Genomic DNA, 15,999 nt, shown 5'->3' with positions numbered 1-15,999 from the left:
AGGATAAATTGATGGAAATGGACAAGGATCGAATCATGACGAAGCTGAAGCAATGTCCTTTTCGCAATAGTTAATTACAGTTTCCTAATTTACCTCATCATAGATGATCGTGTGGGTGTTCGTGTGAAACCATTCGGATGACGGATTCCATTAAAGAGTGTGATAAAAATAAAAAATTTAGAGAAGGGCGCAGTTTTGAGGAATTTAGAGGTTCGGGGCTCATTTGTAACTAGAGAAACAATGGGTAGTGAAATGAAAATTTTCAAGATATATACCAAATGGCGTATAAAACGCTCATTAATTTGAAGAAGAAGCTCTGCTCTGCCATGGCGATTACTGCATACCGGAAGAAGAAGATGGATTCCAGAGTTTGGTGGTCGTTCCTCCTCGCCTTGACCATGGCCTCCGCCGGAGCTCGCTCTCAGTCCACCGACGCCCTCGGTTTCCTCTCCATCGACTGCGGCATCCAGCCCGGTTCGTCCTACGTCGACCCCCTCGCCAACATCTCCTATGTCTCCGACGCCGACTTCATCGACACCGGCGTCAACCGCAACATCTCCGTCGCCTACGTGGGCGACGTCAGGCCCCGGCGGCTCCACACCCTCCGCGCCTTCCCCAACGGGAACCGCAACTGCTACACCATCCGGTCGCCGACGGTGGCGCGGGGGTCCAAGTACCTCGTCCGGGCTTGGTTCTTCTACGGCAACTACGACGGGCTCGGCGGCCAGCCGCAGTCCTTCGACCTCCACCTCGACGTCAACTATTGGGACAGGGTGAACGTGACCACCGCGGAGTCATTCTACTGGACGGAGACCATCACGGTGGCCGCCGCCGGGTATAGTTCAGTAGGCAAAATCAGGGAATTATTGAATGAACAATCATCAAATGCGATCTCTTTCTTTTAGGTATTTGTCGGTGTGCCTGGTGAACACCGGCACGGGGACGCCGTTCATCTCCGGGATCGACTTGCGGCCGTTGAAAGACAGACTCTACCCGGCGGCGAACGAGCGGCGGAGTTTGGTGCTGTCGGCTCGGTTGAACATGGGAGAGGAATCTCTGCCATCAGGTTATTATTATTATTATTATTATTATTATATATTTCTTGAAAATAAAAAAATTGAAAATCACATTATTTACTTCAAAAGATGGAATGGAGAAGAAAAGAAAATCGTGGATTTTTTTACCCTGCTTATTTGGGAGGACAAATTTAAAAATTAGAAAAAAAAAATCATGCGGAAAATTTTTAACTATTTATTTCGTGAGTAAGAATAAATTATTTATCCTTTCGGTCTTTATTTATTATGAAATAATAGATAAATAAATTTATAAATCCATCCATGGATTAATTTATGAATGGGCGTTTTAACAATATATTTTTAATTTTACAATGTGTTACAGTTACGGAGGGGTGACTGTAATATAACAACTATAGTAGTAACTGTTACAATATTAAAAAATTAATTATTACATTCTAATAAAAATTATTATATATAGAATATATTATATTAAATACTTTTTATCAACTTAAATAAAATTACTTAAATACTATCAAAATTATAAAAAATTTAAAGTGATTTTGATCCAGTTAAAATGATTTTAATAGAGTTTAAGTAAATTTGATCAAATTGATATTAAATATTTTAAGTATAGTAATTTTGATTAGAATAAAATATTATATTTTATCACATTACAATATCTACAAAATAGCTTAAAGTAAGGGTATTCATCGAAATCAAAAACACGATGAGTTGTTCATTTGATGATTTTTATAAAAGATGTAAATTTGACGATTCGTTAAATGTGGGCATCATTTTGATTTTTGGTCTATAAATTAGAGCAAAAATAAAAAGTGCCCCCTTTTCATTTATTATCAAATAGCACCTATTTCATCATTCTCCATATTTTTATTTTTAAAAATATCTTTATTTTTGATATTATTGTAGCAACTATGGAATCATAATTGTTATAGCAACACTTCAATTCTAATCAACCCTAATAAAATTATATTATATTAGTTATAGTTCATAACTGTTATAATATAAATATTTCATCTCTAATCACTTTCATCTTTAGTCAATATTGATGAATATTATATTATAACAGTTATAAATAGACAGAGATTGATCTAAAAAAAAAAGGTGGGCAAAACTTTAAGTGTAGAAGGGGTGAGCTATGTAAAAAACTTTTTTACAAAAGAAATCAATGTATAATAAATCTAATAGTGAACCCCTTTTACAATTTTTTTTATATTAGATAATAAAAAAATTATTTGGGTGTGACAGAACATATATAATTTATTTTTATCAATACTAATCAATATTATATTATAATAACTATAAAATTATAATAATTACATAATTATCATAATATCTCTAATTAATATTGATCAATATTATTTGTAATTATTATAATATAAATGATTTATTTATATTCAATACAGATCAATATTTTACTGAGCACATAATAGTTATGAAATCATAATTATTATAATTATATAATTAAAAATATATATTTAAAAATAAAATAAATTATGATGGAATGAGATATTATTTTAATAATAAATAATTAAAAAAAGCATCAAGCACTTTTTGATTCTTTTCCCAAGAAATTAATGTGAAATTTATAAAAGTATTTAGTCTCACAAATATATCGAGTATAAATTTCTAATTTATAATTATAAAATCCCTTTAAGTAATTTATTTATTATTCTTGTACTAAACTGATTAAATGTGCTTCGCGCTTCCTTGTCTAGGTATCCGGACGACCCTCTCGATCGGGTGTGGATTCCATGGAGCTCCTCGCAGTCGAACTGGAACGACGTCTTCACCGACGCCACCGTCGAAAACTTCTCCGATGACGTCTTCGAAGCTCCCTCAGTCGTCATGCAGACCGCCGTCACCCCCATCAACTCCTCCAGCCTCATCATCCCATGGGATCCCTTCCCCGGCCACGCCAACCAGTTCTTCCCCATCCTCCACATATCCGAGATTGTTGACCTCTCCGGCACCAGTCAATCGCGGCAGTTCAACATCTACGTGAATGGATTGCTCGCGGTGGAGATCGTGACCCCCCCTTACCTCTACTCGAACGCCTTCTACGGCGACGTGCCCCTCCGTTCGTCCCCCACCTATAACATCTCCCTCGAGGCTATCAGCAACTCCACTCTCCCGCCGATCCTCAATGCCTTCGAGCTATACACGACCATGAGCAACAACTCCGTGCCCTCGGATGCTGGAGACGGTATGTTGCCGCTTTCGTTCCTTCGTCCCCTTTTTTTTTTCCACGTCTCTCTGTTGCAGTGTAACAGGGAGAAATATATTGCCCGTCAATTGCTCGATGGAATGTTCCTGAAAGGGCTAAGTCAGAGTGGGCACGAAAAAAGTTCCCACCTTCTCAACAGTTGACATTAGCTTGAAGAATGTAGCTTTAGATGCCCACGAAAAGCTCAAACCTTTATGTTGAGTTGTTCAAATTTTCCTAAATTTGATATGTCTTCCAGAAAAAAAAACTTAATTATGATAATTGGTATTGGAAAAGGATCAAAACAAATCAGCATAATGTGAAAAAACCACAGATTGAAACAGGTGTTGGGATTGGAAATTACATATGCTATTAAGCAGATTGATCTTTATTTCAATGGACTCTATTGATATGGTATTGTTGGGAATTTTAGTGTTGATTATTTGGTTAGTATTTGCTTTGGTGTGTGCTGCTGCTAAGATTCTTGTCTGGTCACATGCCAGTAGTTTTGTTTTCTATTTTTCTTCTGGGCAATGACATTAGCTTACATTTTTAATTATTTTTTCTCCTTGTTTACAGTTGATGCGATGACAGCGATCAAGGAGAGGTATCAGATCCAGAGGAATTGGATGGGAGATCCATGTTCCCCTAGTGCTTTTATTTGGGATGGACTAAATTGTACTTATAGCTTGTCAAATTCTCCAAGAGTCACTGCTTTGTGAGTTCTACAAGTTCATCTAACTCAAACTATTGATCATGAAATACCAGGACCAACTGTTTTGAAATTCTGTAATATCCTGATTAGTCACTATTGTTCTGCAGGAACCTGTCATCAAGTGGGCTGACTGGGGAAATAACCAAATCTGTTGCTAGTCTTAGTGCACTTCAATACTTGTAAGGCTACTCATTACTTGCTATTTGTTTTCTTTGTCCCTTTCAGTAGTCATTGAATATGGCAAACAGTCATTAGCAGTCTTAAGATTGTTGTGGTCAATGCCAGGCCATGCAAGCATTTGTTGTGAAACCGTGCAACATTTTAGAGCCTTGTACAAAGGAATGTCATGGAAGGAATTATCAGCTAATCATTGTTGTTTAATCACTTTTTTTCAGGGACTTGTCTTACAACAATTTAACAGGGCCAATACCTGGTGTTCTAGCAAACTTAAGTTCTCTCAAAATACTGTAAGCATATTTCTTAATCCTTTTCTCACTTTATTGAAAAGGTAGATAATGGTTTAACATTTCATGATTTGCTTGCAGTGATTTGACAGGCAACCAGTTAAATGGATCAGTTCCTTCGAGCCTTCTTGAAATGTCACAAAATGGATTACTTATCTTAAGGTTTGTGATACATTTAATTTAGGTCCTTCCATTTTTCTTTAATGATTCATAATATGAAAGGGCTCATTTGATCATTAAAGAGATCTAGGCATGGAGTCAAGAAATATTAGGAGTTTAGCTGTTTAACCTTAGGGTAATAATTTGGCATTAATGTTTGTTCAATTTGTCCTCGAACTCAGCTACGTCTTTCCTTTTTTTGGGTTGGAGAATTCTTTATAACTTCATACATATCTTTAACCATCAAGCAAGTTATAATCTTATGCAGACTGGATGGGAATCCACATCTGTGTAACAATGGCACATCATGCAATGTGATGCCTGCACCAAAAAAGAAGAAAACATCAACACCGGTGATCGTGATTCTTTGTATAGTTCCAGTGTTAATACTTCTTGGACTGATAGTCATAGTTTGGAGAGTGAGGAAAACACAAGGTGAGGTTTCTGTGACAAACTCTTGCAATTCTTTAATAGTAGACCATCATCCATTTTCTTACATGCATTTAACAATCTTATTCTTTATTTGAAACTTGAAAGGTTTGAGAAGAGGCTACTCAGTGGATCCACAGAATGGTTTCTCAAAGCAAACAGATAATGCATTGCAGCTTGAAAATCGTCAATTCACATACACGGAATTACAGAACATCACTAATAACTTTCAAAAGATCCTAGGCAAAGGAGGATTTGGGTCTGTTTTCCATGGACATTTGGAAGATGGTATTCAAGTTGCGGTCAAAATGCTCTCACAATCATCATCACAAGGAACTAAAGAGTTTCTTGCTGAGGTAAATAAATCTCATACATATGTGAATGACTGAATTTATTTGTTTGGAGATGGTTGTTGAATGTGAATCCATTGGGAGGTTTTGTGTAACCAAAGACGGGGAGGGGCAATGAATATGTAAACATGAATATTTTTTACAAAACATTTTCAGGAGCTGATGAAATTTTATTATTTTTCAGAATTGTAGTAACAGTTTCTTGAACAATTGTCCTGTCCATGACTAGTCAAACCCTACAGAACATTAACTGCCCCATCACTTTTGTTTCTATGATTTAGTTTGATATTGATGGTTCTAGTTTGTAAACATCACTGGTTGCATTTTTCCAGGCCCAACACTTGACTAGGGTTCATCATCGGAATTTAGTTGCTTTGGTCGGCTACTGCAATGATGTGAATCATTTGGCGCTTGTCTATGAGTTTATGTCTCAAGGAACACTACAAGATCATCTGCGAGGTTCGGAACTACATTTAATATCATTATCTAATAGCTGGTTCCTTTCATAATATGACTTGCTTTATAACTTGCATGATAGTCAGGTGACAAGAATTAGATTCAACTTACAATCTAACTATTTAAAGATATATTCTCCTGTCAATTTAACATGTATGTTCTTATTCGATTGTTGTTGTGTACAAGTAAATTTTTAATCATAAAATTGAATTATAATTTTATGCAAGTTGAATACAACTAAGAGTACCAAAGGGAGAATGATGATGTCTAAAAATGCTTTTATTTATCTTACAGGCACTACTGACCAACAGAGTAACAGTGCTATTACTTATACAAAGCAATCTTTACTTCATGTAACTTATGGTTTTTCCCTACTTAATGATGATGAATTGTTAATTTGACATGATGCAGGCAGGGCAAACAATGCTAGGGCTTTAAGCTGGAGACAACGTCTTCATATGGCAATTGACGCTGCACAAGGTTTGGAATAATGTGAACTGTCAAGTATCAATATCCCCTTACCTGATTTCCAGACCATTCATCCGAGACCATCTTGTTTCATCTATGAAATTGCATTGCAGGGCTAGAGTATTTGCAAAAAGGATGCAAACCACCATTAGTTCATAGAGATTTGAAGTCAGGAAATATCCTTTTGAGTGAAACTCTGGAAGCTAAGATAGCTGATTTTGGGCTTTCGAAAGCTTTTCTAAGTGAGGCGAACAGTCATATATCCACAGTAGTGGTGGGAACTCCTGGATACCTTGATCCTGAGTATGTCACTGTTTTTCATATATTTAGTTGTTTCAGCCAAGCATCTCTACCTAGTAGAAAGATAGTAACCAAGGAATCCAAAAAAAAATGAAAATTCATCATGGAACTTTTTTTTTTTTTTCAGATTCATGTTTTAATATAACTATCCATCTCTCTATGTGCTTGAACTATTTGGTTTGGTATATTTTTTTAAAATGAAGAAAAGAAGGCTTGGTTCATAATATATATGTTTTTTCTATCTCCGAATGAAATGCAACCGTTGAAAACATTAGTAGTTGTAGCAAATAAGTAGGCAAACAAATTTGAAGAATCATGAGTTATTGGGAATTAGCATGTCGTATTTGTATCATCACATTTAAATCATCTATCTTGCATGTTTTAGACTATAGATCCATTTTGTCCAATAACAGCAAGCATATGCACATTGTGAAAATCCATGGCCATATCCAACCATGTCTCCACAACTAATGTTTTGAACTAGTGATTATCTCTTTGTATAATGACTAATAATGAAGCAATCAACTTCAACTTAAAGTGTCGTTAAGCTTTCATATTGCATTTATTTTTGTGCAAAATTTATGATTGGAAATCTACTGTATTGTTTGTCAGGTATTACAATACCTTCCGGCTCAGCGAGAAAAGTGACGTGTACAGCTATGGAGTGGTTCTTTTGGAATTGATCACTGGGCTACCTCCAATAGTTCCAGGTATAGAAAATATACACCTAGCCCAATGGGTGCTCCAAAGGCTTGCCAAAGGAAACATTGAGGATGTTGTAGATCCCAGACTGGAAGGGGAGTATGACATAAATAGTATCTGGAAGTGTGCTGATATCGCGTTGAATTGCACGGCACAAAGGTCCCAACAACGGCCAAACATTACAGAAGTTGTGATGCAGCTGAAAGAGAGCTTAGAACTAGAGAACTCTCGTTATAATGCTGCAAACACAGTCACACTCAGAGAGAATCCATACTTAGAAGTAAGCGATGTGAGCCTGAACAATGCTCCTAAGATAGAAGTGTATAGAATGACTGAGATTTCCGGACCGACAGTAAGATAAACAAAGGTTTGCTCGACTTTTCCCAATGGTTGTTAAGGTTCAAAAATGTCATTTGCTTCAAATTCATTCTTGTGTAGCTTGTTACATGTTATTACTTATGTGAAGGAAAATAGTATTTGGTGGGGTGTAGATGATACTTGTATTTTCTATGGCAAAAACTATTGTATGTTCTTCCATTTCATCTTGGGACAAGCATCTTGTATTTTCACAATGTCATCTCTTTGTTACAGAAAAAATTCTGTATTTTCTTGCTCCTTGTGTTAAGATGCAAGTTCCTCAATCCTTGGCAATAGTGTTCAGTGTACCTGATCCTCATTCATACTTTGTTTTAGCATATTTGATATCTAAGATCATTCAAATGCTGAAATTGAGACTTGTGGAAGCCAGTGTTTTCAAACACAAACCTCGGGTTTGAACCAGGTGACCTCTGTGCCCTGGTTGTTGCGGTCGAGCTGATCAGAAAAAATGCTCACCCTGATCCGGTTTAAAAACACTGGTTAAGAGTTTCACAGTAATCAAGTGAAGCAGGATTTAAACAAAGAGGATGGGCTTTATCTTTAGCATCAACTGGTGTATTTGCTTCACATCTCAATCTAAGCTGTTCACGGCGTGCTGCCGCCCACGAACTGCCAATCTTTGATCGATCATATCTAATGCCTAAAATGTCAACTCCGAGTGTCAAATGATTCTTCATTCTTCATGAAGATAATTTGGAAGTTTTGATCAATTCAAAGATTGCGGCGGTGATAGAGCTAGCCCAACACTTGAAGGACGAGTGAAGGGCTCCACTTGTAACTTATACGGCGATGACTTTGACGTAATAGTTTAGTAGGTCAACGGGTGGGCGTGGTGATCATTATGTGTAAAGTCAACTCCGCGTAATCTGCATGTGCGCCTACGTACGTGTAGATCCAGACGCAATCTCTCCCTCGTTGACTCTAAGTCCAGCTCTGTTCCTTCAGGAGATTTGCAGTCTGCTCCGCGACAGCGTGCAAGATTGATGTATATGCCTGGCGTGCGTTCATGGGTGAAAAACTTTGTATCGTGTTTGGAGTAGAAAATGAGATCAAAGGAGAGTTTTTTTCATTTGCCCACTGTAATTTCTGAATTTTCAACAGGGCCTTCATTCTTTTAACAACAAATGTTAGCTCAGCGATAAATTTGAAAACTAGGGGGAGGGGTGCAGTTTGATGAATTTAAAAGTTCAGGACTTATTTGTACACTAGAAACAATAGGGAGTGAAATGAAAACTGTTCTAGATTCTATAGAAACAACGCTCTGCTCTGTTCTGTTATGTTCTCTGCCATGGCGATTGCATACCGGAGGAAGAAGAAGAAGATGGATTCCAGATTTTGGTGGCCGATCCTCCTGGTCCTCGCCATGGCCTCCGCCGGAGCTCGCTCTCAGTCCACAGACGCCCTCGGATTCCTCTCCATCGACTGCGGCATCGAGCCCGGTTCGTCCTACGTCGACCCCCTCTCCAACATCTCCTACGTCTCCGACGTGGGCTTCATCGACACCGGCGTCAACCGCAACATCTCCGTCGCCTACGTGAGCGACGTCAGACCCCTGCGGCTCCGCACCCTCCGCGCCTTCCCCAACGGTACCCGCAACTGCTACACCATCCGGTCGCCGGCGGTGGCGCGGGGGTCCAAGTACCTCCTCCGGGCGTGGTTCCTCTACGGAAACTACGACGGGCTCGACGGCCAGCCGCTGGCCTTCGAACTCCACTTCGGCGTCAACTACTGGGACAGAGTGAACGTGACCGACGCCGCCTCATTCTACGTGTCGGAGACCATTACAGTGGCCACCGCCGGGTACTTGTCGGTGTGCCTGGTGAACACCGGCACGGGAACGCCGTTCATCTCCGGGATTGACTTGCGGCCGCTGAAGAACAGTCTCTACCCGGCGGCGAACGAGTCGCGGAGTTTGGTGCTGTACAACCGGGCGAACATGGGAGTGGAGTCCGGCTACACCAGGTTTATTTATTTATTTATTTTTAAATATAAATATTTTTATTTTCGAGAATTTTTAAATACATTTTTTTAAAAAGCATCCTTTTTTTCCCATATTATTAAAAGAAATTGTCTTTCAAAATTCATTAAAATAGTACCTCATCTAATTTAATTATCAAAATACTCATTTCCATATTATTTTGAAACTCCTCACATATGCGTGTTTTACTGCAATTGAAATTATTTTTTATAAAATAATATCATCTGTTTGACAAATGCTGCGCGATGAGGAATCTGTGATCCGTGCATGACACCCGCGATCCACAGCCACTGCCGCCGCCCTCGCCACGCCGTCCAGCCATCGCCGACCTCTCCCTCGAGCGCAATCGACGCGCAGCTCCCCGGCGCTCCGTTCGATGTCAAATTCTGATCGAATAGTGGTTGGAATCCGATGAATTTTGGTTGGAAATAGGGTCGACAGTGGTGCGGTCACTGTCGTCCGCGATTGGACCTGTTTCCAGCCAATTTGTGATCACCGGATGGTAGAGGATGGGCCACCGTCGCACGGCGATCCTTTCTTAGCCAGTCTTCGATCGCGATTTAGTCGAAAACAGGACCGATCGCGGTCGACAGTGGCGCGCGCCACTACCGATCACGATCGACCCTGTTTTCGACAAAAATCGTGAGATTTCGATCACTATCCGCTTGGAATCCGTCATCGGACAGAACGCCGGTGAACGGTGCGTCGATCGCGGCCTGAGTCGATAGTCGGCGGTAGTCTGACGGGGCGGCGACAGTGGCGATAAGTCAGGGCGTCGCACACGGGTCACACACGGGTGTATCACGCAGCATAGCATTCTCACCATCTGTTTTATATAAAATTATTATTTTAGTATTAAAACTTACAAATATATGAGTATAATTTTATAATTCTATTTTTTTAAAAAAGTAATTTCTTTATTTTTTTTGGACTAAACTGGCAAAATGCGTTTCGCGCTTCCTTGTCTAGGTATCCGGCCGACCCGCTCGATCGGTTGTGGGCGCCATGGAGCTCCCCGCGGTGGATGGACGTCTCCACCAACTCCACCGTCCAAAACCTATCCCAGGACTTCTTCGAAGCTCCCTCCGTCGTCATGCAGACCGCCGTCACCCCCATCAACTCCTCCAGCCTCGTCATCCAATGGGATCCCTTCCCCGGCGACGTCAACCAGTTCTTCCCCATCCTCCACATATCCGAGATCTTCGATCTCTCGGGCACTAATCTATCACGGCAGTTCAACGTATACGTGAATGGATTCCGGTGGCTGGGGAGTATAATGACCCCCGAGCACCTCTACTCGGACGCCGTCTACAGCAACATTCCCCTTCTTTCGTTCCCCACCTATAACGTCTCCCTCGAGGCTCTTAGCAACTCCACTCTCCCGCCCATTCTCAATGCCTTCGAGCTCTACACGACCATGAGCAACACCTCCGTGCCCTCGGATGCTGGAGATGGTATGTATCCACTTCCGTTCCTTCGCCTTTTTTTTTTTTTTTTTGCTTCTCTCGGTTGCAGTGGAACAGGGAGAAATCTCTTGCCTATCAATTGCTCGATAGGATGTTCTTGAAAGCGCTAAGGCAGACTGGGCACGGAAAAAGAAGCTCCCACCTTCGTAACAGTGCACCTGAGTGTGAAGAATGTAGCTTTAGATGCCCACCAAAAGCTCATACCTTTATTTTAAGTTGTTCAAAATTTCCTAAATTCGATATGTTTGCCAGAAAAAAAAAGTTAATTATGATAATTAATATTGGAAAAGGACCAAAAAATATCAGCATAAAGAGAAAAAACATTAGTACGAAAGCCATAGATTGAAACAAGTGTTGGGATTAGAAGGTACATATGATATTGATCAGATTGATCTTTATTTCAATGGACTCTACTGATATGGTATTGTTAGGAATTTTAGTGCTGATTATTTGATTAATATTTTCATCGGGTTGTGCTTAGTTTGGTCACATGCTAGTAGTTTTGTTTTCTAATTTTATTTTGAGCAATGACATTAGCTTACATTGTTGATTATTTTTCTCCTTTTTTACAGTTGATGCCATGACATCGATCAAGGAGCAGTATCAGATCCAGAGGAATTGGATGGGAGATCCATGTTCCCCTAATGCTTTTGTATGGGATGGACTAAATTGTACTTATAGTTTGTCAAATCCTCCAAGAGTCACTGCTTTGTGAGTTCTACAAGTTCATCTAGCTCAAACTATTCATCTTTAACTATCAGAATCCACTGTTTGAAAATTCTGTTATATTCTCACCTCACCTATTGGGATAAGGCTTGGTTGTTGTTAGCCGTTGTATTCTCACTAGTCATTATTGTTCTGCAGGAATCTGTCATCAAGTAGGTTGATGGGGGAAATAGCCAAATCTTTTGCTAGCCTTAGTGCACTTCAATACCTGTAAGGCTACAAATTGCTTGCTATTTGTTTTCTTTTTTCCTTTCAGTATTCATTGCCAAACAGTATTAGCAGTCTTGGATTGCTGGGTCAATGCCAGGCCATGCAAGCATTTGTTGTGAAATCATGCAACATGTTAGAGCCTTGTACAAAGCAATGTCATACGAGGAATTATTATCTAACAATTGTTTTTTAATCACTTTTTTCAGGGACTTGTCTTACAACAATTTAACAGGGCCAATACCTGATGATCTAGCAAACTTAAGTTCTCTCAAACTACTGTAAGCATAGTTCTTAATCCTTTTTTCACTATATGGAAAAGGTAGAAAATGGCTTAACATTTCATGATTGTTTGCAGTGATTTGACAAGCAACCAGTTAAATGGATCAGTTCCTTCGAACCTCCTTGAAATGGTACAAAATGGGTTACTCACCTTAAGGTTTGTGTTACCTTTAAGTTTAGGTTCTTCCATTTTTCTTTAAGGATTCATAATATGAAAGTGCCAGCTTGATCATTAAAGGGATCTAGGCAAAGAGTCAAGAAATATTAGGAGTTTAGCTGTTTAAACTTAGGGTAATAATTTGACATTAAAGTTTGTTCCATTTGTCCTTGAAGTCAGCTGCTTCTTTCCTTTTTTGGTTGGAGAATTCTTCATAACTTCATATCTTTAACCATTAAGCAAGTTATAATCTCATGCCAGACTGGATGGGAACCCAGATCTTTGTGACAATGGTACATCGTGCAACGTGATGCCTACACCAAAAAAGAAGAAAATATCAACACCGGTGATCGTGATTCTTTGTATAGTTCCAGTGTTAATACTTCTTGTGGTGCTAGCCATAGTTTTGAGGGTGAGGAAAACACGAGGTGAGATTTCTGTGACAAACCCTTGCAGACTGTCATCCATTTTCTGACATGCATTTAACAATCTTATTCTTTATTCTAAACTTGAAAGATTTGAGAAGAGGCAGCTCTGTGGATCCACAGAATGGTTTTCCAAAGCAAGAAGCTAATTCATTGCAGTTTGAGAATCGCCAATTCACATACACTGAATTACAGAATATCACTAATAACTTTCAAAAGATCCTAGGCAAAGGAGGATTTGGGTCTGTTTTCCATGGACGTTTGGATGGTGGTACTCAAGTTGCGGTCAAACTGCTGTCACAGTCATCATCACAAGGAACAAAAGAGTTTCTTGCTGAGGTAAATAAATCTTATATTATGTGTAACCAAGGATGGCAAGGGGAAATGAATGAATAAACTTGAATATTTTACAAAACAATTTTCAAGAGCTTACTAAATTTTATTATTCTTCCAGGAATGTAGTAACAACATTCTTGAACAATTATGTCATGTCCATGACTAGCTGATCCTACATAATATTAACTGTCCCATTCACTTCTGTTTCTTTGATTTAATTCGGGTCTTGATGTTTCTAGTTCGTAAACATCACAGATTATATTTTTTCAGGCCCAACACTTGACTAGGGTTCATCATCGGAATTTAGTTTCTTTGGTTGGCTACTGCAAGGAAGTAAATCATTTGGCTCTTGTCTATGAGTTTATGTCTCAAGGAACACTACAAGATCATCTACGAGGTTTGGAACTACATTTAATATCATTATCTAATAGCTGGTTCCTTTCATAATATCACTTGCTTTATAGCTTGCATGACAATCAGGTGACAATAATTAGATTCAGCTTACAATCTAACTATTTAAAGATATATTCTCCTGTCAAACACATGGTTAGCTGAATCTAACATGTGTGTTCTTATTTGATTGCTGCTGTGCACAAGTAAATTTTTAATTATAAAATTGAATTATAGTTTTATGAAAGTTCAATGCAACTGAGAGTAGAATGATGATGTCTAAAAATGCGTTTATTTATCTTACAATGTTTTGCAAGGCACTACTGACCAACAGAGTAATAGTGCTATTACTTATACAAAGTAATCTTTATTTCATTTAACTTATTGTTTAGCGGATGACTTGTTAATTTGACATGATGCAGGCAGGGCAAATAATGGTAGAGCTTTAAGTTGGAGACAACGTCTTCACATCGCAATTGATTCTGCACAAGGTTTGGAATAATGTGAACTGTCAAGTATCAATATCCCCATGCATGATTCCCAGGCCATTCATCTGAGACCATCTTGGTTCATCTATTAAATCACATTGCAGGGCTAGAGTATTTGCAAAAAGGATGCAAACCGCCATTAGTTCATAGAGATGTGAAGTCAGGAAATATCCTTTTGAGTGAAACTCTGGAAGCTAAGATAGCAGATTTTGGGCTTTCGAAAGCTTTTCTAAGTGAGGCGAACAGTCATATATCCACTGTAGTGGTTGGAACTCCTGGATACCTTGATCCTGAGTATGTCACCATTTTTCATTTATTTAGTTGTTTCAAGCAAGCATCTCTACCTAGTAGAAAGATAGTAACCAAGGAATAAAAAAAAAAGCGAAAATTCATCATCATGGAACTTTTCATTTTTAGATTCATGTTTTAATATAGCCATCCATCTCTCTGTGTGCTTGAATTATTTACTTCAGTATTTTTTTTAAATGATGGAAAGAAGGCTTGGTTCATAATATATATGTTTTTTCTATCCATGAATGAAATGCAACCACTGAAAACATTAGTAGTGGTAGCAAAGTGGCATTTGAAGAAATACATTAATAGAAAATACATCAAATTAAATTAAGAGGAATCATGCGTTTTATGATTTATAGGGCAGTACCAAGTGGTATTTGGATTATCACTTGAAGTTTAAATCATATATTTTGCATGTTTTAGACTACAGATCCATTTTGTCCAATAACAGCAAACATATGCACATTGTGAAAATCCCTGATCATATCTAGCCATGTCCACAACTAATCTTCTGAACTAGTGATTCTCTTTGTATAATGACTAACAATGAAACAATCAACTTCAACATAAGTGTAATTAAGCTTTCATAGTGTGTTTATTTTTGTACAAAATTTATGATTGGAAATCTGCCATATCGCTTGTCAGGTATTACAATACCTTCCAGCTTAGCGAGAAAAGTGATGTCTATAGCTATGGAGTGGTTCTTTTGGAACTAATCACTGGGCTACCTCCAATAGTTCCAGGTACAGAAAATGTACTCCTAGCTCAATGGGTGCTCCAAAGGCTTGCCAGAGGAAACATCGAGGATGTTGTAGATCCCAAGTTAGAAGGGGAGTATGACATAAACTGTGCCTGGAAGTGTGCTGATATTGCGCTAAAATGCACGGCACAAAGGTCCCAACAACGGCCAACCATGACAGAAGTTCTGATGCAGCTAAAAGAGAGCTTAGAACTAGAGAATTCTCATTATAACACGGTGAACACAGTCACACGTAGTGAGAATCTATACTCAGAAGTAAGTGACGTGAGCTTGAACAGTGTTCCTGAGATAGGAGTGTCTAGAATGACTGAGATCACTGGACCGACGGCAAGATAAACAAGGGTATGCTCGGCTCTTTCCTCTTAAAACTGTGTCATATTGGTTGTTAAGGTTCAAAATGTCATTTGCTTCAAATTTATTATTGTGTAGTTTTTTACATGTTATTACTTAGTGTGAAGGAGAATAGTGTTTGGTGATGGAGTGTAGATGATACTTTTATGTTCTATGGCAAAAACTATTGTATGTTCTTCTTCTGTATTTTCACAATGTCATCTCTTTATTACAGAAAAGAATTCCCTATTTTCTTGCTCCTTGTGTAAAGATACAAGTTCCTCACTCCTTAGCAATAATGCTCAGTGTAGCTAGCCGATCTTCATCAATACATTAATGTTTTAGCATATTTGATATCTAAGATCATTCAAATTCTGAAATTGAGACTTGTGGAAGCCAGGCCAGTGTTTTCAAACACAAACCTCGATCGGTTTGAACCAGTCAACCTCCACGTCCTGGTTTCTGCAGTTCGTTCGAGCTGATCAGAAAAAAAAATGTT

The 15,999-nt window shown here is 38.7% G+C and overlaps 2 protein-coding genes across 2 annotated transcripts; both read left to right on the top strand.

Annotated features, from left to right (window-relative positions):
• Positions 1-320: 320 nt before the first annotated feature.
• Positions 321-7,853, top strand: LOC141830385 (putative LRR receptor-like serine/threonine-protein kinase At1g05700). The gene is made up of 13 exons (XM_074717819.1): positions 321-835; positions 906-1,071; positions 2,748-3,240; positions 3,820-3,958; positions 4,063-4,134; positions 4,351-4,422; positions 4,501-4,581; positions 4,847-5,013; positions 5,116-5,363; positions 5,690-5,816; positions 6,225-6,293; positions 6,395-6,584; positions 7,194-7,853. The coding sequence occupies exons 1-13, from the start codon at positions 327-329 to the stop codon at positions 7,642-7,644; spliced, it is 2,784 nt and encodes a 927-aa protein (XP_074573920.1). The 5' UTR covers positions 321-326; the 3' UTR covers positions 7,645-7,853.
• Positions 7,854-8,940: 1,087 nt separating this feature from the next.
• On the top strand, positions 8,941-15,707 carry LOC141830384 (putative leucine-rich repeat receptor-like serine/threonine-protein kinase At2g19230). The gene is made up of 12 exons (XM_074717817.1): positions 8,941-9,623; positions 10,609-11,093; positions 11,678-11,816; positions 11,970-12,041; positions 12,248-12,319; positions 12,397-12,477; positions 12,739-12,905; positions 12,994-13,241; positions 13,509-13,635; positions 14,051-14,119; positions 14,221-14,410; positions 15,056-15,707. The coding sequence occupies exons 1-12, from the start codon at positions 8,950-8,952 to the stop codon at positions 15,504-15,506; spliced, it is 2,775 nt and encodes a 924-aa protein (XP_074573918.1). The 5' UTR covers positions 8,941-8,949; the 3' UTR covers positions 15,507-15,707.
• Positions 15,708-15,999: the final 292 nt, after the last annotated feature.

This window comes from Curcuma longa, chromosome 6 (genome assembly GCF_044706935.1).
Source record: "Curcuma longa cultivar G26 ecotype Majalengka, Jawa Barat chromosome 6, ITB_CL_G26_1.1, whole genome shotgun sequence".
NCBI lineage: Eukaryota > Viridiplantae > Streptophyta > Magnoliopsida > Zingiberales > Zingiberaceae > Curcuma > Curcuma longa.
Note: the sequence above shows the minus strand (reverse complement) of the source record. Positions and strands in the feature narration are given on the sequence as shown.